This window comes from Ziziphus jujuba, chromosome 7 (assembly GCF_031755915.1).
Source record: "Ziziphus jujuba cultivar Dongzao chromosome 7, ASM3175591v1".
NCBI classification, from domain to species: Eukaryota; Viridiplantae; Streptophyta; class Magnoliopsida; order Rosales; family Rhamnaceae; genus Ziziphus; species Ziziphus jujuba.
The window spans coordinates 24322164-24348407 of NC_083385.1; the positions used below are offsets into that span (position 1 = coordinate 24322164).

At 31.2% G+C, this 26244-nt stretch overlaps 1 protein-coding gene across 2 annotated transcripts; it reads left to right on the plus strand.

Annotated features, from left to right (window-relative positions):
• The first annotated feature begins 4108 nt into the window (after positions 1-4108).
• LOC107425575 (UDP-glucuronate:xylan alpha-glucuronosyltransferase 1) lies at positions 4109-7747 on the plus strand. 2 transcript variants are annotated; one of them, XM_016035584.4, is made up of 5 exons: positions 4109-4324; positions 4748-4817; positions 5419-5625; positions 5747-6375; positions 6478-7747. In XM_016035584.4, exons 2-5 carry the CDS (start codon positions 4780-4782, stop codon positions 7509-7511), a joined length of 1908 nt encoding a protein of 635 aa, XP_015891070.3. In that variant the 5' UTR covers positions 4109-4324; positions 4748-4779; the 3' UTR covers positions 7512-7747. The 2 variants fall into 2 exon arrangements, with proteins under 2 accessions (XP_015891070.3, XP_015891069.3); XM_016035583.4 differs by having other exon boundaries at positions 4110-4324; positions 4743-4817.
• The last annotated feature ends 18497 nt before the right edge of the window (positions 7748-26244 follow it).

The following is a 26244-nucleotide window of genomic DNA, read 5'->3' on the forward strand; positions in this document are numbered from 1 at the left end:
AATGCAAATTTTGAAACTAGGAGAGCCTAAATTGCAATAAGTTGGACGAAATTTATTTTGTTTTTGTTAAGTTGTAAAAGGAGAATTTAACACCACGTTTGATCAAATCCAAAATGTTATCACTAGTAATTATTATCATTTCAATTATCCCAAAATTGACGTCTAAATTATATTTTAATGTTGATGAGGTGAGACAGACCCAATAGCCACCATTAGTAAAATAAATAAATAAATAACTTTAATTAAAATATAACAAATTGAAATTTAAAAACCTAAATCACAACTTTTTAAATTTGAAATTCCATAATACATTATCTCCTAATTAAAGAAATTGCAATTAAGTCCCAAAATAATTAAAAAAGACAAAGAAAAGGAAACAAAAAAGAATATATATATATATATATGTATAGTCAGTCTCAACAAAAGATTCACTTTAGTTTATTAAACTAATGTCTACTTTTAATGATAATTAGATTACATAAAATATTAGGATTTAAAATTCAAAAAGTGGCTAAATGTAAGTTTAGTGATATACTAAAATCCTATTTAAGAAAAGTAAAATCTGTTAAGAACTTGGTGATTAATAAAAATAATTTTAAATTTTGACCTTTGATGCCATCAAAAAACAGAAAACAAAAATGTTATGTTAGTCCTCATATTAAGGAACTTATTTGAATATACTAAATATATATATATATATATATATATATAGAATTTTGACATAAAAAACACTTATCCATGAGCACTTAAAACATTTATATGCATATCTTTTAAAAAATATGTGTGTGAATCTTTCATTCATTTTTTATTTTAAGGATACACACTTTAATATTAGACACGTACATTATAGAGCAGGAAATGAAGATTACTATGTAGAGCACTTTTATGGTACGGACGTCCTTATATTTTTATTTTTTGAATGTCCGCAAAGACAACAATTTAAAAAACAATTGTCAATACTCTACATAAAAATAATAATTTTTAAAAAAATTATTATCTTTACATACATCCGCATAATAAAAATATACAGATATTTGCACAATAGAATTGTTATTACTATGTATGTATATATCTATATATATATATATATATATATATATATGAAAACCATTAAGTCAAGCATTTGGTGATGTCCCTTCTTATTAGCTCCATCTTCACCAACTTTTCCAACTACGTCAAGGTCCACCTCGTAGGACAAATTTTATTTGTTAATTAATTTTGCTGAGTGCATTTCAAGATCCTCGACTTCCCCCTCAACAAACGGGGGCCCTTCAAAACGGCTGATGAACTTTCATTTAAGAAGATGCAAAAATTAAGGAACTATATGTTTTAACTCTCTTATCGGAAAACCAACATCAAGCAAATTATTAATGGGACTGTATTCATAAGCTTTTTTCAAGTCTTAAACCATTGAAAATTACATTTTAGATTCATAGTTCAATTATTTATTTATCTGTTATTTTTTGGATCACACGACAGTTCAAATTGACTATGTGAAATTAATTTTTCCTTCCCAATTATAATGAGTTTAATAATAATAATAATAATAATAATAACAATAATAATGGAACCACTACTCCAAAATATATCATCTTATTTTAATATAAAAATAAAGTATATTGGACAAGGACACATAATTTGCTCCTCATCAACAAAGACATATTCTTTGTCTTATACGACACCAATTCCTGTTTGCCTTTTGCCTTTCGGTTGCTTTGCTTACAATACAATACAGATACAATTTCAAGTCCCTATATTCCCATCTCTTTCTAGTTTTGTTTATTAAATTATTTATATTATCTTTTTACCGTTTTGGGATAGCCTATATCTTAACTATTATTCTTAATATATTTTCAACTATATATATAAATATAAATCTATATATGAGAAGTATATTGTACTATACACAAAATACATGGGAGAGGTTGAGTAGCAAAGAGATACGTAGCGATGGGTGCAAGGTTTCCATCATAGAAAAATATGTGCTTCCCAACCCTCTTTTATCGCATATAGGCCAATTTGTGTAGTTACCAAAATGGCTTAGTGTTGCTTCAATTTATCATTATCTTGATGATGATACTATAAAATAAACAAATAATTAAAAAAACTTGTTTAATTGCCATGATTATATATCATAATAATTCTCTCTTAGGCCTTTGCAAAAATGGTGTATATATATATATATATATATATGACATTTTGGATTTGTTGAACTTTTTTGAGGTTCCCTTAGATCTAAAGAAGAACAACAACAAAAAGAGGGAATGTGTTTATGGAAATTTGGTAATCTTTGTTTTTAGTTAAACTTCTTATTGAGGATTTGACTAAATTTTATTGTTGTTAATGCCTTGTGTTTGGTGAAACAGTGTTTGAAAAGTCCCCTAAACCAAAGTGATTTACATCCTAATTGATATTACTTATTTAGGAAGAAAAATAAGGATGGATGAAAAAATAACCAAATTAATTTTTTGAAAATTCTCTATGGCACTGAATTGGGTGTTTCTAGACATACTTAATTCTTTGAAACCAACATTTTATCCTTGATATTTTCTCTTTATTGGAAATTCTTTGTCAACATTAAGCATGAATAAACTAACTAGCCACAATGACAACAAAACAGTACCTATTTTATTTATTTAATTGTTCACTATATTCTACACATAATTCATGATGACGAACCAGTCAAAATGAAAAGAAAATAATACCTAATTAATTTTCCCCAACATCCCCATCCCTCGACCAAAAATAAATGAAATAAACAAAGAGTGTTTACCATTATTATTATTATTGTTGTTGTTGTTATTATTATTACTATTACTGCTAGTGTTGTTATTATCATCATCATCATGATTTTTTGGGGAAATAGAATTTATTATATGTTGATTAGTAATTTACAGCACTAATATGGGAAGCATAACAAAGCAAGTCATGCAAGCTTAACATAGGCAATGGCTATGAGTTCAAATCTCCATACCTCTACAATAATTAAAAAAAGAAAAAAAAAAGAAAAAAGAAAAGAACATAATTAGGGTTAAATTGAAAAGCAAACTCCATTAATTAATTGGATCAGCAGTCAGCTTTCCTTTTGGGACAGTTTCAAACAACAAATTAAGAATAAATATAAGTTTCCCTACTCGGTAAGTAAGATGGGACTATGCCATTTAGGCACCTTCACTTTTAATCCAAACCTATTTACATCCAGTAAACCAGTATTTTGCTTTCAATAACCTAATCTAGCAACAACTTTCATAATTTTGACAAATTTTCTTTTCCAATTCCAAAAATCAAATGCCAATAAAAAACAATCCATTACTTTTTTTTCATTACTTTACATAAAAGAAAGAAGGAAGACTAAATTAGCTCATTCTATTAATATTTTCTGACGTGGTTAATCATTTTGGGAAGAAAATTTATTTGGAACCATAAAAACATGGCAAATTTTAATCCACTGATCACAAAGTATACAGTCAACTAAAAACATGGGATAGTCAAAACATGTATTTTAAGTAGTTTTTCCTAATAATTGAGAGCTATGCTTTAAGAGTCAAGATATAATAAAAGAAGACATGAAAGGTAGATTTTTCCTAAACCCAAAAAAATCCACATTCAAATTTTCACCTTTCAAAGCCTAGAACGTTTTGAGCATTGATCATTCTCCATAATATCAAAGTACAAGCTCAATCATTTTAAGTTTTTAAACATTTACATCATTACTTTTTACTTTTACGATAATTATGCATATAGATCCCTACAATGCTGGAAAAACTTAGGCTTGTATCCTTTCCTTTTCAAGATATATTGAGACAAATATTTCCAGCTAAAATGATTGACAAGTTTTTTTTAATAATGTTATTTCTAGGAACAGTCTTAAAAAAAATAAGCGGGTTTAATTGTCTATTTTATTTTGGATTGGAATGGAAGTGGTTCGTTTGATTTGATTGCCTTTATATAAACTCTGTTTTTGCCTTTTAATACCAATATTTAGGTAGAAAAGTTTAATGAATACGATCTCACCAAGATTATGGAGATTACTCTAATGTTTATGACTTTACATCACCTAATCTAACTCTCGAGAACCCTTGAGAAAAAAGAAAAAGAAACAATTGGAAATAAACGAATAGAACGAAATCAAATAAAAAGAAATAATGAAAGAGAAATGCTGGTGACAAACTAGAAACAAAAAGAGAAAATGAATTAAACAAAAATTCATGTAGACGTTACTCTCTCTATATTGACACTCTTTCTGTCTTACTCTCATCTCAACTTTGTCCCTCTCTCCTCCATCCTCATCCTCATCCCTCGGCCAAACCTCCAGAGTTTACAGGTTCCACCTCTCTCTCTCTCTCTCTCTGTGCATTTTTGCATGTTTCATTGGTTGAATCATTTTTTTTTTTTCATGCTTAGATTTCATAATTTTCTATAATTTTCCTAGTCTTTGTATGCCTCTCTCTATCTATGCGTATCTATCACTAAGTTGTTGATCATTAGCTTAAGCTAAGACTACATCTTAAAACCTGAACTACTCATTCTTCAAATCCTTCCCAAGCTTTCTGATACTTCTCTTTTTTCATTTTCTATCCTTAATCTTAATTGAGAAATGCATAGTTTTCAACTTTTTGTATTGTTTTCCAACAATACATACATATATATATATATATATATATATCACTCTTCTTTCTCATTTAGACAGGAAATGGTTATGAATTGGATAACATTTGCTTGTTGTTCATGTACCTATGTAGATCAGATGCTGAATTTTCTTGTTGCTAACAAATCAACATGAGAGGAGTAATGGGTACGTCTCCTCGTGTATCCATGTAAGTCTTTTATCCTTTCATATCATAAATGATCTCACACTTTTTCTTCATCATGATTCATCATTGCAAAACTAAGATTCAAACTAACCAATCAGATTGTAACTTGTTTGCTAATTCTTCAATTGGGACCTCCTCTATCTATAACTCTTAGATTTTTTTGGCTGATTTTGACTCATAATTATTCCTTGTTAAGAATTTATTTTATTTTATTTTGTCACTGACAAGGTGCAAAAGAATGAAAACTGAAATTATTGGCTATGAAATTTGAAGATGTAGGGTTCTAATAATTTGCAAAAAGTTAGATGAACGAAACTCAATCTTAGCAATGATTTTGATAGTCAATTTCCAATCCTTGGCCTCTAGTTTTACCTCAAGCTCAAAAATTTGAAATTGTTACGAGGCCTATGAGTTAAAGATGATAATGATGTTTCAAGATTCACATGTATACACTTTAGTGTTGATGAAATAATGAGCAAATAAATATGTTAGTAAAATGTAATTTGCTTTTTTTTTTTTTTTTCGCAATTTTTTTTCCCACTCCTGTTATTGATTTTTCCCTTTACCTATTAATTTGTTCTTGAATATCTGCTTCATTTCACAGTGATGACATATATAGAAGAAGATTACAGAGGAGTAGAGCTAAAGATTCTGAGAAGCCTTTCCACCTATCCATCCAAGATAGAAGTTCAAAATGCAAATTTCCTCTGCTAAGACTTGTTCTACTTATTATCATTTCTGGCACTTTTGTAACACTAATATACTCTCCAGAGGTTTACAGCAATAACAATCAATCACAGTCCGCTTCTCGGTATGTTTTTCAGCTTTCTTCCTCTAGTTTATACAACGTTATGTTGCAGTATGCCATGAAAAAATGAAACTCTAGCAAGTACAATGAATAGGATTAATGACGCAAAACTTGTTTGGTTCAGGGGAAGTTTTGTCAACAGGTGGATATGGGGTGGTCCAGATACACGATATATATCACACATAGACATTGAATGGAAGGATATCATAAAAGCTATAAAGAAAGTTCCTTTGAAGAATGAATATCAAGGAATTGGACTATTGAACTTCAATGGGAGCGAGATTGATAAGTGGAAGCAGCTTATTCCTGATGCTGCACACATTGTTCTGAATCTAGACCATGCTGCACAAAATGTGACTTGGGATTCCCTGTATCCAGAATGGATAGATGAGTTAGAAGAAGAAGAGGTGCCTACTTGTCCATCTCTACCAAAGCTCAATGTCCCGGGAAGACGGATAGATCTCATAGCTGTGAAGCTTCCTTGTCGAAATGAAGGGAATTGGTCAAGAGATGTTGCTAGACTGCACTTGCAACTCGAAGCAGCGAGACTTGCAGCCTCTTCAAAAGCTTACTACCCTGTTCATTTGCTTTTTGTCACAAACTGCTTTCCAATGCCAAATCTTTTCACTTGCAAAGAAATTGTTGCTCGGGAGGGAAATGCTTGGTTATACAAGCCAAACTTGAATGTTGTCAGAGAGAAACTCCAGCTCCCGGTTGGTTCCTGTGAACTTGCACTTCCTCTCGGTGGAAAAGGTGAGTTCTAAACCATTTTTATCAACTCTTTGCACTTGCAATAGTTGTTTGGGATTTATGGTAACTTAAGGAAAATGATCTAATACAAAATGTTACAAACAGAGGTGGTTTATTCGGGAAATGTTCGTCGAGAGGCGTATGCAACTATTCTCCATTCAGCAGATGTTTATGTTTGTGGAGCAATCGCTGCTGCTCAAAGTATTCGAATGTTGGGATCAACTAGAGACCTTGTCATACTTGTTGATGAGACAATTAGCGAGTATCACAGGAGTGGACTCGAAGCAGCTGGTTGGAAGATCAAAACAATCCAAAGGATAAGGAACCCGAAGGCTGAGAAAGATGCATACAATGAATGGAACTACAGCAAATTTCGGCTATGGCAGCTGACCGACTATGACAAAATCATATTCATTGATGCCGATTTGCTTATACTGAGAAACATCGATTTCTTATTTGGGATGCCAGAAATCTCAGCAACAGGAAACAACGGTACACTTTTCAACTCTGGTGTGATGGTCATTGAGCCGTCAAATTGCACATTCCAGCTTTTGATGGAACATATTAATGAGATAGAGTCCTATAATGGTGGAGATCAAGGATATCTGAATGAGATCTTTACATGGTGGCATAGGATTCCGAAACACATGAATTTCTTGAAGAACTTCTGGATTGGTGATGATGAAGAGGTGAAAGAAATGAAGACTAGACTCTTTGGTGCTGAGCCTCCAATCTTATATGTCTTGCACTATCTGGGTTTGAAGCCATGGTTGTGTTATCGAGACTATGATTGCAATTGGAATATTGATTTTATGCAAGAATTTGCAAGTGATGTTGCTCATCAAAAATGGTGGAAAGTTCACGACGCAATGCCTGAGATGTTGCAGCAGTTTTGCCTTTTGAAATCAAAGCAAAAGGCACAGTTGGAATGGGATAGAAGTCAAGCTGAAAAAGATAACTACACAGATGGACATTGGAGAATTAGAATCCAAGATGGAAGGTTGAAGAAATGCATAGACAAAGTATGCAATTGGAAGAAAATGTTGAAGCATTGGGGAGAAACAAATTGGACAGATATTGACGAGTATGTTGCTCAAACCCCACCAGCGATTACTTCTGCTTCTCTTTCTGGTTTATGAGTGTATATTACACTCCCAATTTTTATCACCACATTTTGGGGCCTTCTTTCTGTAGATGACACATAGTTCCAAAAAAAAAGTTCTCATTTTTAATTACCCCCATATTATTGATTCATAAGAATGTTTTAGACCCACATTTACTTTTTGGGCTATAACGATGGTTCTGAGGCTGATGTTTTTCTCTACTTAATAATAGAAAAAATAAAGCACTTCTTGATCACTTTTGTTTTTCTTGATCACTCTTCCTCGTTTATGTTTTTGGTTCCTTTGTTTTTATATTTCATTTGATAGATAATGTATACATTAATGATAAATGACTATCATTTATAATGACACAAAAGAAAAGCATTTAAAGTGAGCCTTATTTTACTGACAGTTTGAAATGACTATCATTTTAAATCTTAAGACAATTATACAAAATAAAAATAAAATCTTTCTCTAAGAAATAAATAATCAAAAGTCTCACCAAATAAGCACCTAGTTTTTAATATTCTGTACATTCCTTTTATGTAGCTCTTTTCTTCCTTTTATTCTCATTTGGGAAAGTATTAGTTACGAGCATATTAGGTTGAAAAAAACATTATTTCTCATTACTGGTGATGGAATACCAATGGGATTCCTATGTTGTAATGTTTGCTTTAGATTTTTAATATAAAAAGGTCAATTAGTATATAATTAAATATATTTTTAATTTATATTTATTATTTCAACATAGATACTGTTGATGTTCATTACTAATGGTAAAAAGCAATAAACCTCTCTTTATTTGGTAAACGATTTTAATATTATGGAATTATTATGGTAGGTGCCTAAATCTATGGTACCAAAAAATTTATATACCATCTTTTACATGAATAATATGGTACAACAAATATTAATAACCAGTCACTATTTTGTAGAAGTCATGCACTACAAAATAGGGAAACCATTGAAGCAAGTTTATTCTTAGTGTAATGCTGGTCGAAGAATTATAGTACCAAAATGTGGGTTGGGTGTGGACGGACAAAAGTAGGATATTTAGTTGGGGGCCGCAATGTAAAAGGGGGAAAAAAATAAAAATCCAAATATATGTATTTTTAATAATATTATAATTTAAAATACGATTTTTAAAAAAAATAAAAAATAGTAAAAAATAATATTAATTAAGGAAAAAAATATGACATAAAGAAAATGGGTAAAAGAAAACAAAACTCAAGATTTTTTTTTTTTTCTATTTGAACTAATATTAATATTTTAACAAAATATTTTATGTGATTACGAAAGAAAAATTGCTTATAGGTGAATTTAATTATTACATGGATGACATTATAAAGGACATATACAAGTTACATTTATAAAGATATATAAAAATGAAACATAAAAGCAGATTAAAGGCAAAATTAAAATTCTAAATGTGAATGATAAAACAAATTAACAAAAATACTAAAAAACTCCAATGATAGTTATTAATTAAAATTATTTTCGTCAAAAACATTTATAAAAAGTAATATTAAAACTTAAGTATTAAATACATTTTACCTTGGTTTATGTTAACTTTATTATTAAAAAAACCAAATGAAATTGTTAATTTGGTTTATTATATATTGAAGCTATTAATTAACTTCATTCCATTTTTAGAAATCCGATTGATTTTTATAACATGAATCAGAAACTAATATAGTAATACTCGATTAGATTGGACTCTATTTGGTATATTTTAGTATGGGGGGGGCAAATTTCTATTTTTATTAACTCTAAATTTGTTAAGAGTAATTTAATATGGAAAAAAACTAAAAATTGAAAAGAGTGGGTGGACATGGGCCCTGAGGTGTACGCATAGGTCGGCCAATCATGTGCAACGGCAGAATAGGAAACCATTGTTGCATTTACGAAAAAAGGAAACCATTGACACAAGTTTTGGTTGAAGAATTATACTTCCGAGAATGCGGATAGAAGCAATTTTTTTTTTTTTTTTTTGGTTTCATTTCGTTTTTTTTTTTTTGTTTTTTTGTTTTTTTGTGAATAATGATTGTTATCCATTTATTCTGAGCTTTTTAAGCTTTTGAAAAAAAGTTGATTTTAGCTTTTTTTTTTTTTTTTTTTTTGGTTGATTTCATTGATTTTGGCTGTTCAGGTTCAAAAAGTAGTGCGTCCCAAAAAAAAAAAAAAAAAAAAAAAAACCAACAAGTAGTTTGTGGGCGCAATTATATGGGCAGATTAAAATGGAATTTTTTTTTTAATTCTTAAGAAAAGGAATTTTAGGTTTAATTTTAGAAGATGTTTTAACCATAATTAGTAAATAATAGTTTATTCAAAAGCTTAATTTTATTTTCTCCCAATAACCAAAAATAATAAGATTCCATAGTTTTTCCCTTAAACCGATATTTTTACATAAAATTCATAAATACCGGTACTCTGACTGTAAGGCTAGAGCTTCCAACTTTGCTTCTTCAACTAGGGCGAGGGTAGGACTTGAAATTTTTCCCTTTCAATTAGAATCCAAACTCTTTATCAACTCATTTATTTGGATGCTTCTTTGCTGCTTAGAAGGTTACCATATCAATAATGCCAAACTTGGACTAAATGTGTCTCATTGGTTTTAGTAATGGTAATTTTTTTTTATCAATAGCAAAAATAAATAAATAAATAAAATTTATAAGTTTGTGCAATATTAAAGTAAAGTATTTGGTTTTATCAAAAAGAAAAAAATAATTTTGCAACATTAAAGTAAATATGTGATTTTTACAAAATAAATAAATCAAAAAAGGTATGTGGTTGTCTAAAAATTAAAAAGAAAAAGGAAAAATGTGCGTTTTACAACTATGGGTTATTTGATCAGAAAAATTGTTATAGACAATTTAAATATTGTTATTTGATTGTTTTTATAGGGATTCTACAAAAATAATTATTAGATATTCATAAATGATTCGTTATAAATGGTCTATTACATTGCATCATGTATATGTAATAGGTATACATAAATTTTTATTACAAACAAAATATTTTTTAGAAAAAGACACATATATGTATAAGATGATCAAATCCAAGAATATGAATTTTGAAGTTATAATCAAGTGTAGCTTCTCTTCAAAATTTTCAGGACAACAAATTTGAAACTATGAAAACAAGGCTTTTAGCCGACCAACTCGTGAATATTTCTTGCAGCCATGACACAGTCGATCGTTTATTCCCAATTTCAATATAGTTAAAAAAAAAAAAATGTTAAGACAAATTGAAGAAGTGTCAAGGAATTTTAAAAGAAATTTGAATCGTTTGAGATAGATATGCCTCTGGTAGGTAGCTATGCTATGAAGTACCCGTCTTAATGGTATAACAATGCTATCATATTTGCCTTAGAATGTTCATTAGTGTGAATATCAATCTTTTATAACCACGTTTGATGTTTTTTTCTGAATCTGGAAAGAAGTCACTGGGATTCTGCTTCTGATGTTGCCCTTATGCTTTATAATATTATTTGGAAAACCATACTTAGCTTTCATTGCAACCATTCTCTGTATCTGTTATTTAAAGATCTTTCTTTAAAAAAAAAAAAAAAAATACTTATTAATTGTTATGCATGTGTTCCTATTTTGAAAAGTCTAATTTCATAAAAGATATTTTAGGTTTTTTCACTTTATGTACAGTGCTTTAGTATTCTATGTATTAGATCATAAAAAATTAGGAATTCTACTTACATTACAAATTCCCTAAATACATTACCATTTTAATAATTTTTTAATATTATAACACTATACATTAATAAAATATCAAAATATCTTAAATAAATAAATAAATAAATAAAATACTAGATAAAAAAAAAAAAAAACATTAAGCTTCCATCTCCACACTTTCTTCTTCTCCTAACAGCCACTCTTCACTTCATCTCTTCTTCGTTTTTCTCTTGGGAAATGGCTTTTTTTTTTCTTTTTTTCTTTTTTTTTTTAAAACAGTCTTTGCGAAAGAAAATTTCTGGATAGCACAATAAAAAAAAAAAAAAATTTCAGCACTGTGGATTTTTTAAATTTGAGTCGTTGATTTTAATTTATATATATATATATATATATATATTTTCGATTGGTTTGTGAAGAAAAACAAGAAAACGAAACCCAATCAAAGAAAAACACAAAAATTTCTTTTAACCCTTTCTTTGATAATCCTTTCTTTATTGATGTACAATAAAGGTTATATAAAGCTAAGTCCAGAACCTTGTATTTATATTACAAGGGTATAGAATAAGGACTGGGGTGAAGGTTAAAAACAGAATGATGTACAGCCTAACAACTAGCCACAAACTAACAAGCTTTACAAACTAAAAGCCAACTCAACAAAACGCGAGTTATGTTGTTTTGAAATATCTTCAACAGCCTCCCTCAAACGAAGGGGTGATCTCCAAGAGCAGTACAAGACTTCACAAGCTTTTAAGATTCTTCCTTCATAAAAAAATAAAAAATAAAAAATAAAAAAAACAATATCCGTCAACAGCTTCCCACAAATCAAAAAAAAGGATTTTCCATAGAAGAAGAATTTATGAGGCAACAACATGAAAAACTCTAATGAGTTATCTTTATTCTTGTTTCCTCAACAACAACCACATTTAATCTTCCTCACCGATACTGAAATCTTTCAACTCCAAGAGCTTTTGTTGATATATCTACAATCTGCTCATCTATGGGAACATACATGACTTCAATAATTCTTTCCAGCACCTTGTCTCTTAACGAAATGCAAATCTACTTCGTCCATTTTTGTTATCTTAAGTAAATCTTGTATATACTTCAACTGAGTTGGAATCAGTCTCTTTTAACTCCTTGTAACATCTATTCCCAGTCAAATTCAAGTTTCCAGGATCTTTTAAAGAGAAAATCAAATTCAAACTTTGAGGTAAAGTTGTTATGTTCTGTTCACTTGAACTAGTGATAATAACATCATCCACATATATCAATAACAACATATGAATTGTAGAAGTTTTCAGATTGAAAAGAGAAGTATTTGAGACAGCATTGACAAATCCGTTTCGCAGTAAACTATACCTTAGTTTTTGAACCAGGCTCTAAGAGCTTGCTTTTTAGACCATATAAGGCTTTATGCAATTTGCAAACATAACCACCATAACTTGTACATATATATCCTTCATGTTGATGCATATATATTGTTTCTTGAGGTTCCCCATTAAAAATGCATTATTGAAATCAACTTGCTTCACAAGCCAACTGAAAGTCAAAGCTAGAGTTAAAATGAATCAAATAGTTGCAAGTTTTATTACTGGACTAAAAGTTTCATAGAAGTCAAAACCTGCCTTTTCATGGAACCCCTTTGCTACTATTCTGCCCTTGAATCTGTGAATTGCCCCATCTGAGTTTTGCTTGGTTTGAAAAACCTACTTTTTGCCCACTATATTCATGTGAGGCATTTTACGAACTAAAATCCATGTCTTATTTTTCATTACGGCTTCATATTCCTCATCCATTGTTTATTTCCATTTAGGATTTTCCAAGGCTTGTTTTACTATTTTTGGCTCTAGTGATTTAAGGGACTAAACATGGCTATGCATTGTTAATTCCCAATGGAGCTTTAGGTTTGAAGATGCCATTCTTTGACCGTGTGACCATAGAATGAGTATTTAATGACTTTTGTGGTTCTTCTAATTGCAATTCAACATAAACATTGATGCCTTGATGAAATTGTTTTGTAATATTGCTATCATCATACTCTTTACTGATAGTGAGATTTTTTGTCATTTAGGAAGTAGAAAAACCATACTCAGTAGAAGCAGAGGATAGTTTGGAATGAATTGAGTTAAGCGAGTCAATAGATGTTCTTACTTCTCTTAATTCATATGACAAGTTATTCTTTGACAAGCGTGAGCTAGATACTGGAGATGAATAAGCAGCAGGATTTAAAGCAGCTCCCTGAATCTGATTTTGTATAATCCATTGAGGTGTAGTAGAATAAGTATCTAAATGATGCTTAGTTGGGAGCTAATTTTTTGAGGTTGTAACATAAATAGGAAAATTATGATGAAAAGGAAAGTGTGCTTCATTAAAAACACCACTTTTTGAGATATATAATCTTCCTGATGAATATAGGCATTTATAACCTTTGTGAGCTCTGCTATAACCAATAAAGACACACAAATCCATGTAATAGCTGAATTTATGCTTGAATAAAGTCTTAAGAATGGATAATAGGCACATCCAAACACTTTTAAGGATTCATAATTTGGCTATTGACAAAATAATTTTTCAAAAGGAGTTGAATGAACACTTGTTGATAATCCGTTGGTCAGATACACTGCAGTATTAAAACCTTCCCACCAAAAATTTAAGGGCATTTTTGCTTTTATAAGTAAACACAAACCTATTTCAACAACGTGTTTATGTTTCCTCTTGGCTACATCATTTTGTGGATAAGGACATGGATGCCTGAATTGAATTCCATTTCTTGTAAAAGGGTACTAAAATTTACTCATCTCCCTAATTAGAGTGCAAGCATTTAATTTGTGTACAACCTGTTGCAATGCCCTAACCCGAAAAAATGACATGAATTTGAATTTTTGACCAAGTTTGACCAAGTGGATTCTATAGTTGAATTTTTAGTATGAGAGGAATTTTTTGTTGACCGAGGTACCATGGCAAAGTACTCATCGACACGAGTTTGTAAACTAGTAGTACGCCAAAATCGGAGTTAAGAATAAAAATTTATAGTCAAAACAAGATGCGATCTGGACTGATTGGTGAACCTGGAGTTTACTTTTTATTTATACGGATTTTGATGTTGACTCATGTACTAGGTCATAGTGTTTGTCAGTACGAGTTAGTAGACTGGCAACATGTTTAATTTGGACCTACATTTGAAAGGTTATGAGTTTGTAAAGTCGTGCCTATCTTTTCCAGGACTTACTTTATCGAATAGTGGAATATTTAATGGAATCACTTATTTGTTCCACGTGTCACCAATTGGAAGGTGTTACATGTCACATTTAGAAAGATGCCATGTGTCACAATGGGAGAGTGCCACATGTCATCCTTATAAAAATGATTTTTTTCTATTCTTTTTCTTTTCTTTTTCTTCCCCCTTTCTTTCTCTATACACACACATGTGCAGAAAATGGCCAGCACCTTTCTCTTTCTTCCTCTTTCTCTCTTTCTTTCTTTCTCTCTCTCTTTGGTTGAATGGTTGTTTGTTATGCTCTGACCACCGGACGTCAACATGTGCTGATCGGCATGGTGGCCCACGGTGGGGCAACCTTGGCTGTCCAACTTCTAGCAGTTTGGCTAGCGGATGCACGAGGATCGGTGGTCCAATGTCAACGGCCAGCATTTCTCTTGTTGTCCATTTTCTGACAGTCTTTCGCCATAAGATCGGTCTTGCCCCTTAGTTTTCAACTCCTTGGCCTAAAAAATGATCTCCATTTGTCCAAATTCCAAACCATTTGTGAGATACATTGAAGGAGAGTTTAGCTGAAACTTTCCAGCCATTTTTCGACAACGTTGGTGCTATTAAGCCCAATGGAAGTAGTAGCATATTTCTCATCTCTTAAGCTTTCCATTGACACCTCGTTTGTAAATTATGGGTGTGTATTTGAAAAGTTATCATTTTTGAATAGGTGTTGTATTTAATGTGGTGGTTGTGTTAAATTGTGTATATACATACTTATTTATGTATAAATATGTATATATATGTCTGCAAATGTATAGTCTTGCATACATATATATATATACATATATAAGTATACATGGGTACTGTAACAGCCTAGACCACCTGCATCAAGATATTGTCCGCTTTGGGCCCGGCCAGCACGGTTTTGCTTCTCCCGACCCCAGTACAATGGTGGGTCACAGGAAAAGGCCTCTTGAAGGGAAAGGTATCCACACGCTTATAAGCCATGCTTCGTTCCCCTTTCCAACTGATGTGGGATGTTACAATCCACCCTCCTTAAGGCCCAGCGTCCTCGCTGGCACACCGATCCGGGTCTGGCTCTGAGACCACTGTAACAACCTAGTGCCACCCGCATCAAGATATTGTCCTCTTTGGACCAGGGTTCACTCCCTCTCTCCCCCCTAGCCTCAAGGTTTTGTCAAAACGTGTCTTGAAGGGAGAGGTATCCACAGCCTTATAAAGACCGCTTCGTGCCCCTCTCCAACCGATGTGGGATGTTACAATCCTCCTGTAACATCCCACATCGGTTGGAAAGGGGAACGAAGCATGGCTTATAAGCGTGTGGATACCTTTCCCTTCAAGAGGCCTTTTCCTATGACCCACCGTTGTACTGGGGTCGGGAAGAGCAAAACCATGCCGGCCGGGCCCAAAGCGGACAATATCTTGAGGCGGGTGGTCTGGGCTGTTACAAACGAAGCATGCCTTATAAGAGGGTGTTGATACCTTTCCCTTGAGATGCGTTTTGACAAAACCGGGCAAGTTGGGCCCAAAACGGACAATATCTCATGCGGGTGGTCTGGGTTGTTACAACTATACCCTAAATCAACATCATATAATAAGCATTTCATAATTAAGAAATTTAAAATATTAATAACCAACTGAAACATAAATTTAATACTAAACAATAAACAATATCATTATAATCACAAAAGCAATAATGAAAATATAGTAGAACCACCAATATATGCGTATGTGCTAGAAAATCATACAATGTATCATACGATATATTTAGCGTTACTAGTTGGTGTAAGGTGTTCCCAAACACCATTGTATGGTAAAGAGATACAAAGAAACCAATGTCATGAGAGAGTGGCACACAAGTCATCATCACTTTAAGGGAATAGCATGCAGCTCATTTTCATTCTCTTACATTGCAAATACAAATAGGATTATTAAGCCTATGCCAGCTATTAACATATAACAAAACCACTAGTACTATATGATACACTATTTAAAAATAACAATATAGTATTCATAACAACCCTTCCAAAAGCATACTTTTTGTTTTTCCCAAACAAATACAATACCATAATCCAAAATTTAATATTTAAAAACCTAACCATTTATTTAATTATTCCAAATTTGACCATTTATTTAACTACTCCAAATCATCATTTCATGCTCAAACACAATTACCAACAATGAACTATATAACATCATGAATCGGTTTAAGCACCTGAAAATACAAAATACTAATATATATACTTCAAAATATACAATTTCCAATTTTCTTTTTAAAACCAAACATTTTCCAAAAATATTAAAATGTCAATTCAAAATACTACAATATTTAAATACCAAGATTCTCAAGTTAACCATGAATGCATTAGAATTTAAAATCATAAAAAAAATGTTAAAATTCACACAAAATGATAATACATATATATAGAACCATATATTCATACATGTATACGATAAGCATTTAAAATCGAGCCATATATATCAATTACTCAAATTGTAAATGTATATATTATAAATTGTATATAGATATATTTATATTATACTAATATGCCCAAAATCATTTTAAAAACATAATCCAGTCACAGATACCATTGATGTTCACTCTACTCCTCCATAAGATTGCCTTTAGTCTCAGTACGGGTACCCATAATATAATACAAATATTTTTTACCCTTTAGAAATCAAACCTACGCATTGTGCATACTAAATGCGTTAAAAATACTTTATTCAACTCTCATATCATATAAATTGAACATCGAAGGGTCTACTTATATTGTGACACTTTAGGATCCAGAAACTGAAGGGTTTTTCACCTCAGAGGCTAATTTAATGAAATTAAACTAATACGAACTTAGGTCAACTTGCTCCTAATCCCGTATTATATTAATCCAGATCTTAATTATTTTCAGATTCTAATGGAAACGTTAACCCCTAATCAACTTATGATTAGAAACCCTGGTATATGATGAAAATGCCACAATAGGTGATGGATGTTCAATTGACAAGTCAAACTAAATCACTTGATTTCTATTAAGTGTTTTAGGTGTTTAAAGAGAACAAAGAGACTTCATTCTCACAAATATTTTTTTATATGAATAATGTACTGAATTTTGATTGAAAAATAATCCTTAAATAGGTTTGAAAACACAAAACAAAATCCTAAATAATTAGGTCAAAACCGGCTACCATAGTGACTTCCTTAATGTGGCCGAATTCCACCACCTTTCTTAATCTAATTTGGATTAATTAATTCCTTTATTTTGAATTAGGAATTAATTAATTTATATATAGGATGTCAAATAGAATTAATAATGATTCCCATACATTGCCTCTTGATTGAAATAAGTCAAACTTGCTTAAACAACAAAAAAAGTCAAAGTCAACATCTAAATTGATGACTTTCGGCCCTTATGAAGCTTCATGCACACATGCCTCACTTAAATGGCTTAGCTTTAGTTGACATGATTCCATGGCCTCTTGGTGATATCAATTGAGTTCATGAAGTTTTGGATCCATTCTCCACTGTCCGAGATCCAAAAATGTACCAAAACTGCTTGTCAGGTCCATTTCTGCTTTCATAGCTTGGATACACAAGACAAGCTTTGGTTCTTCGGATAATGTCATGCTCTTTTGAGATTGAACCACTACTTGGATGAAGCTAACCAGATATTCTCTGAATTTCCTACTTATGCCCTAGTGATCAGTCCCAACTTCATTTGTAAAGGGTCAGCACCTCAGCGGGTAGTCGATTGTAAGGGTACGAGCGGATTCTCATCATTTCTCTCCTCTTGAAAAGGATTTGCCCTCAAATCAAAGTCATCACCTAATGAGGATCTGCCCAAACCCGCACAACCGACAACCTGCTGGGGCATTGACCCGATACGGATGAATACCGGGCCAATCATTAGAGCTCTTGAGCTTAAGTACAACCTGGCTGCCTTTATTCAAGGAGTTATCAATTCTTAAAAGGGCTTGTCCATACCCAAAGATACAAAACCTGTTTTAAGCATCTAAGTGGTGGAAGTCATTATGCACCTGGGTAGCTGTTTTCGTGCAAATATGAACTCTGGGCAGCAAGAAATGGTTCTAACACTTTATGGATTCAATGAATATCATTAAGGGGCCATGGAATCATGACAAGGCAGCAGCTAGGGCACTTAAAACCAGCTTGTGCGCATAGCCTCAATTTTTGGCCGAAAATGACTAGTTTGCTGCTGGCTTTGATTCCACTTGATGATCAAGCAAGTTTGACTTATTCCAATTTAATTTTGATGGTAAAAAACAGCTTAGTTAAAAATATAGTCAAATAGCTTTCTAATTTTATTTTGAATTTTTGTTTTAGGAAATTAGTCTTTTATTTGGTTTCTATTTATTTATTTGCTGGACAAATCAACTTAGAAAAGTTATAATTTTATTATTTTGCTTGTAAATTAATTAATTCCTAATTCAAAATAAAGGGATTAATTAATACAATTTAGTTTAGGAAGGTAGTGAGAGAATCGGCCAAGCTTGTTTCCTAATCTTATTGGCCGGTTTTTGTCTTAGCTTTTAGGGTTATTGTCTGGTGACTCTAGCCTATTTAAGGCCTTGTTTTTGAGACAGAACACACCTTGAATATTATTAAAAAAATTAATGGTGAGATACAATTCTCTTTGTTCTCTTTAAACACCTAAAATATCATTAAAGAGTGAGTGTTTTAGTTTTGACTTATTAATAGGATATCCATCACCTATTGTGACGTCTTCACTATATCAAGGTTTCTAATCATAGGTTGGTTAGGGGTTAAAGTTTCCATAAGAACTTGAACTTAATTGAAATCTAGGCTAATATAATACAGGTTTAGGCGTAGGTTGACCTAGGTTTGTATCATCACCTACAGCAAATGGAGATAAATTAGCAATATTAAAGGTGGTGCTCACATTATACTCACTTGGCAAGTCAAGTTTATAAGCAATCTGGTTTGGTTAATGGGTTGATGTGCCATCTATGCTTGAGTCTCATCAAATTTAACATCTTTTATGCGGTACTGGTTAGTAAATAGATATGAGTTGTAGATGTATATAATTAGTAGTTACTATTCTTCTTTATATTCCTGGCTACTCATCAACTTTTCAAGAAAATTTGACTTTATAGTGATATGCCTATGGCTATACATATAAAGTTGATTTATGAAAAATATGGGAAAACATGATTTGCTGTAATATTCATTGTTATATAATACAACTTGATTAAATCTGACATGTTTAAATTTGATGTTGTTTGGTATCATTCTGTTTAATTTTGTTTCCTTATTTGACTTCAATAACTTCCTCTTAATTATTAAAGTTAATAGTTTTGTGTGTAAACTACTATTTTATCCTATTTTATATATACAACAGACATAAAATAGGAGAACTTGTTATATGCAGTTACTGAAAGAAAGAATATGCTACTGAGGATTTTGGCAGGGGCCATAGGTATATATGTGAGTATAGTTTCTAAAGATTTGTCTGAGGTAATCACATTATGTATCATGCAACTGCTTATTCTTGTGATTTATTTACAAAGCGTTTGTTGCTCACCCTTTATAACCATAGTAATTTCAGTTAATGGATGCTTTATACGGATTTATATAATTAGAAGAACTAAGCAAATTAGTTACCGGTCAGAGATATCTTTGGAGTTTTTCTTCCCACTTATCATAGCATACTATACTAGTCAAGGGTACATACACATATTAAGGATTTACTAAAAATAAAGAGGTGATAAATATGTCTGTACATTTCCTACTATTTATTATTTTTGTAGTTTTCTTTCATTTAGTTTGGTTATGCCTAGACAACTAATCATTGGATCCAAATAATTTATAGGCAGAGTTGCTTCTTGTTCACTATTGCTCTTTATTTTAATAAGGCTTTACAGTTTGTTGGATCTTTATGGTTGTCTCATCAAATTTAATGTCTTTTATATGGTACAGGTTAGTAAATAGATATGAATTGTAGATGTATATAATTAGTAGTTACTTTTCTTCATTATATCTCTGGCTACTCATCCGCTTTCCAAGAAAATTCAACTTTACAGTTATAAGCCTTTAGCCACACATATTAAGTTGATTTATGAAATATGAAACAACATGATTTGCTATCACTTGATTAAATCCTGCTTGTTTGAACTGGATGCTGTCTGTTATCATTCTTTTTAATTTTATTTCTCTTTTATAGTACAATAACTTCCTCTTAATTGTTAAAGCTAATAGTTTTATGCATAAATTATATATACAACAGACATAAAATTGAACTCGTTATATGCTGTTACTCAGAGAGAGCAGATGCTACTGAAGATTTTGGCAGAAGCTGTGGAGGTGTATTTATATATTCTGAAGATTTGGCAGAGATAATCACATTATACATCATGCAAATGCTTATTCTTGTCATTTATTTATAAAGTGCTTATATCACTTACATTGTTCACCCTTAATAACCATAATAATTTCATTTTAATGGATGTTTTATGTGGATGTATATAATTAGAAGAATTAAGCAAATTAGTCACCGGTCAAAGATAATTTGTTAAAGATGGGTCATGCTTCATTGCTAAAGCTATCAAATTCTATCCTAACTCCTAGATAAATTGAAGGTGCAATTCCTTTTGAATCCACGAAGCCTTTTGCAACACAACTAGAGACACAGGTATTAATTATATTATGACCATTGGAACATTATATTGCATGCTTAAATCCCAATTACTACACTGCTTATTTATAGATTATGTTCTATTATGTTTGGGAAATATAGAAAATTTCCCTATTTAGTTCATCTAGGTAGATTGAAAATGCTAGAAACTTCACCCCTTTTATGGTCAATTTATAATATCAGATTAGAAACTCTAATTTTATTTGCTACATTTTCTGGGTGGGTATTTTTATTTGTGCATTTGTGCATGAGGTTCAATTTATTTGATTATCCAGTTGAAACCTTATTCTACTTTGGCATAGCTAACCATGTTTAATTAGTAATGGAGAAAAATATGCATTTTTTTCTCCATTGGTTGGAGGGAAAAAGATGCATTTGGGGATTACCCATCTGCTTCTATTGATTCCTTTTTCTTTATTTATTCTAAGTGAATGTACAATTCCTATTGATGCTTTGTGAAACTATTGATCCTCTGTGAAAGTACTTACCACTTTTTGATTTGTTTTGTGACAATACTAATGTATTATTCCTTTAGTTGTTCCATGCATAAATGAATGAGATAAATGTATAGCAATCAAAATTCTTCTGACTTGTATGAAGACCTTTTCTTCTCCACTCACAATAAGGTTTAGTGAATTCTTATTTAAACTAGATTATAAGATACACACATGTAGTTGTCAACTCATAAATCTGGATGCAACTCAAATGTTTTATGTGAAACATCGTATAACATGAAGATGAAAGATAAAATTAATTAATCATTTGGAAGGAGCTTTGTGCATTGAACAATCCAGTGAATGTGTTTCAACCTTCCACAAAAAGATATGTATACTAGCGATTATTATAGAATTTCTAACATGAATTTTTTTTTTTTTGGGCTTTTAGTAAGATTCTTTATGCATAAACCAAGTTTATTCTGAGCATATAAATTGAAGGTATATCTATTTTCTATATTTGCTTTTCTTTCTTCAATACAGAGTAACTCTGGAGAAGCAAAAGCAAAAAAGTACATGTTTAAGCAGGCACAATTGGCAAAGACAAGGCAGCACCTGATATAAATCTAAATTTGATAGAGGTATTAGAGATACTTATCAAAAAAGAAAAGCTACCTAAGAACTATTCATGTCCATAAGTAGAGTGGTGGTAAATCCTAAATGTATTCTTTTCTCTTCTTTCATTTATTTATTTATTTTCTTTCTCTTTTCTTCTAATTATGCCTATACCTTTCATTGCTATTATAGCCTTATCATCTGATCACGAATAAAAAATGTCCTACAAAAACCATTGCTGGAATTGTTATTGAGAATAAAGAACCATTGAAAGGATGGATGAACTAGGGATTAAAATCATTTTCAACTCATTACCATTGGAACTGGTCAGTGTCTTTTTAAGAGGTCTCACTATTAAACCATGACAATTTTTTTTTCCCTTTCACAAAACTATTGTTCTCTACCTATTGCCATGTGTTTACCATCACTTTTTTAGAATAAAATAAATTACCAGTGCACTTAATTTGGAGCTTTTTGACTAATGGATAATAGGATGTGAAACGCTCACCTTCTTTGCTATGTTGCTATTTATGTGCCTAGTGGACCATAAAGTCTTGTGAGTAGTGACTGAGACATCGTAAGAAAGAAATAGACTTGTTTTGGATTGATTTTCATTGTTCCTAAGGCATATCAAAATTACATTTTTTTGTTTCAACCGTACATGAAAGATTTTTGTTCAAATGTAGCGTATGGTTGGTAGTAACTATTCATTTATGGCATTTGGTGGTTTAAAATTCCATATAGGTTAAGTTGCACTTAGAATTTTATCTTGAAGTTATTTTAGCAAATTGTTATAGTAGGTTGGTTTTCACTTAATATTAGTTATTCAATTTTTCAGATTTCAAGTTTCCAAAGACCAAGACCATGTTTAATGCAACGACAAGTTCAATGCAACATTCGCCTCCCACTTACACCATTCCCCACCAACATCATCGTTACTCTTAGCTGCTCGTGTTTATATATTTTATTTTCTTATATCGTACACATTTGAATCATTGTTTTAATTGTGCAATGACTATTATATGTATGTAATGACATTATTATTTTATTAATAATATTTAAAATTTTGGTATTATAAAAATTTTTTAATTTTCTTTTATATATTGTGTATTTTTGCACTAATAGTAATTAATGAATTTAATTTAAAAAAATATAAATAACTAAATTAATTGGTTTTTAGTTATCAACTTTTGGTTGCTGAAAGTCCATGCTTATTGGTTGGTAAATATATGAGTGTTCAGTGACTGGTAAATCAATGACCAATATTTGGTGATTAAAAATATTTCACAATAGACTAGTGCATCAATGACCAATTTTGGTGATTAAAAATATTTCACAATATGTAAAGACCATAAGTGACCAACATCTCAGTCACTATCAGTAGTTTTTAATGATCAAAGTATTTGGTTCCAAAATGTTACTTGTTAGTGACCATATTAATAGTCGCTAATAACTATGATGTTGGTCACTGATATGACTTTAGGATACCAAATTTTGAGGAAAATGGTGATTTTTTCTGACTTTTAGAGACTAAAACTTGGTCCCTAAAAATTCAAAAGTTGGTAGCCAAAACTTGGAGTTTTTAATGACCAAAACTTTTAGTTACTAAAAACAATTAGTTAGAACGTTTAGTTGACCAACCAGTGACCATTGTTTTTTGGTTGCTAACTTACTTTAGGGGCAAAAAAGTCAATTTCTAGCAACCAAAAGGGTCACTGAAAATGATTTTTTTAGTAGTGTAGAAACAGTGCCATGGTTGCCTCACGATTCTCATTCATGCTCAATCTCATCATTAGCATCTCCATTTCCTTGTAGTAGTCTTCTACGGTCCTACTTTCTTGATTTAATGATTGGAGTCTTTGATGCAACAGCCTATGATAGTAAGTCCACACAAATCTCTTCCCCATGGCTTATTTAATTTGTCACCAAGTAGTAATCAATTCATCACCAACTATCCTTTAGGTATTTTTCTCATTTGTCCACCATTGAGTGCATAATGTTCAAATTCCAAATCAGCCAATTTAACCTTCTTAGCCTCTTAATAGTTATGACAATCGAATATCATCTCCATTCGCTCCTTTCACTCTAAGTAAGCCTCCAGATCACTCTTTCCCATGAATGGTGGTATGTTGACCTTAATGTTTCCAAGGTCATCATCTTCTTCTCTAGTTTGTCTCCCACAGGTTGGCCTTCTTTAGAGTGTGAAAATATTATCAATTTCCTCTTCAAGATTATCTCCAAAATTACCATCCTTGGATTCTTCCCTAGGTTGTCCACTACCTCCTCGTCCTTGACCTCGGCCTCCATGTAATTCCACCCTTGGATTCGGTCCACCTTGTGATGTTTCTAACCTATCCATCCTTTGATCTAGGTGATAAAAATGAGCATTCATCCATAATTGTTCCAAGACTATCATCATGTTATTAGGCTCACCTCCACTTTCAGTTGCTCGAGAGTCACCCTTGAACCCTACGGACTCATCTTCATTAATTCTAAATGAGCCATCTCCCTTTCTCATTCGTGTTAGTATAAATAACACAAAAATCCTTACTAAAATACTCCTTCATGTGTTTCACTCAAATAAGGTCTTAACACTCGTGCTTGCTCACTAGTTTTGGTTTTTATCCCTCTTTTAAGCTCATACTCTCTTACCTTTTTCCACTCAAAGAGTTATCTCAAAGTTCTAATTAAAACACACACAAAACAGAAACTAGATCACAAGTATGTCTTAATTAAATTTATCAACATAACAGCAACTAAAACAAACAAATATCGAGTGAATTGACAAAATCTGATCTCGGCCTAACTAACCCAAAATCAGGTAAATAAACAAGCAATTTTCAAAATTAGTAAGAAGCAGACTAGAATATTAAGAAATCAAAAATTTAAGGATAAAATTTAGGAAAGAAATTCAAAAATGAACAAGAACGATTTTGAACAAAATATGGAATAATTATTGGTTGTAGTTCTTGTAATTTTAAGTTTTTGTTTCAAATTCTTTACCAATTTTAATCCAAACAATTTTAGCACTCAAAATTAAAATATCCAGCAGCAAATATTGAATTCCAGCAACTCCAAATATCACAAGTTCACTTTTTCCAACTCAAACAAATTCAAATTCCAAACTTTCAACCAAAACCGGTCTTTTACAAATTTTTTTTTATTCGGTTTTTGGATTTTCTTTTTTTTTTTAATTTTTTTTAGATCACAAAAAAAATGATGCAAACATAATTTCCAGCAGCATCAAACAGTACACAAACTTCAATTCCAAACCAAACACAAGCTCAAACCCACGGCCACACAAATTGCAAATTTTGTGAGTTTGCAATATGTTACCACAAATTCTCTTCTTTTTTTTTTTTGGGGGGGGGGGGGAATATATGAATGCAACTAATTAAGATTAAAACAGTAAAGAAAAATTAACAATAAAACCAAATTAACTAGAGAAATTATGAAAAACAACCAACAAACTAGAAAGCAAAAATACGGTAAAGCAAGGAAACCTAATTTGACTAGGAAACAAATTGGCTTGTTATTTTTTTTTTTTTGTTTTATGTAGAATGTGTATGAACTAAGCACAATCTTAACCTAATGTTAAAATTGCAGAATAACATAAAAATAAATAAAACAAATAAGATAGATTAAACCTGAACAAAATTTGTCTCTGATACAAAATGATACGAACCTAGGTCGACTTACTTCTAAACCCATATTATATTCCCCCAGATATTAATTATGTTCAGATTCTAATGGAAACCTTAACCCATAATCAACTTGTGATTAAAAATCTTGGTATATGATGAAGACATCACAATAGGTGATGGATGTTCTATGGATAAGTTAAACTAAAACACTTGATTTCTATTAGGTGTTTTAGGTGTTCAAAGAGAACAAAGAGAATTCTTTTTCACAAATATTTTTCTGTATGAATAATGTACTAAATTTTTATTGAAAAATAATTCTTAAATAGGTTCAAGAACAAAAAATAAAAGCCTAAATAATTAGGTCAAAACTGGCCACCACAGTGGTTTCCTTAATGTGGCCGAATTCCACCTCCTTTCCTAATCTAATTTGGCTTAATTAATTCCTTTATTTTGAATTAGGAATTAATTAATTTACAATCAAAATAATAAA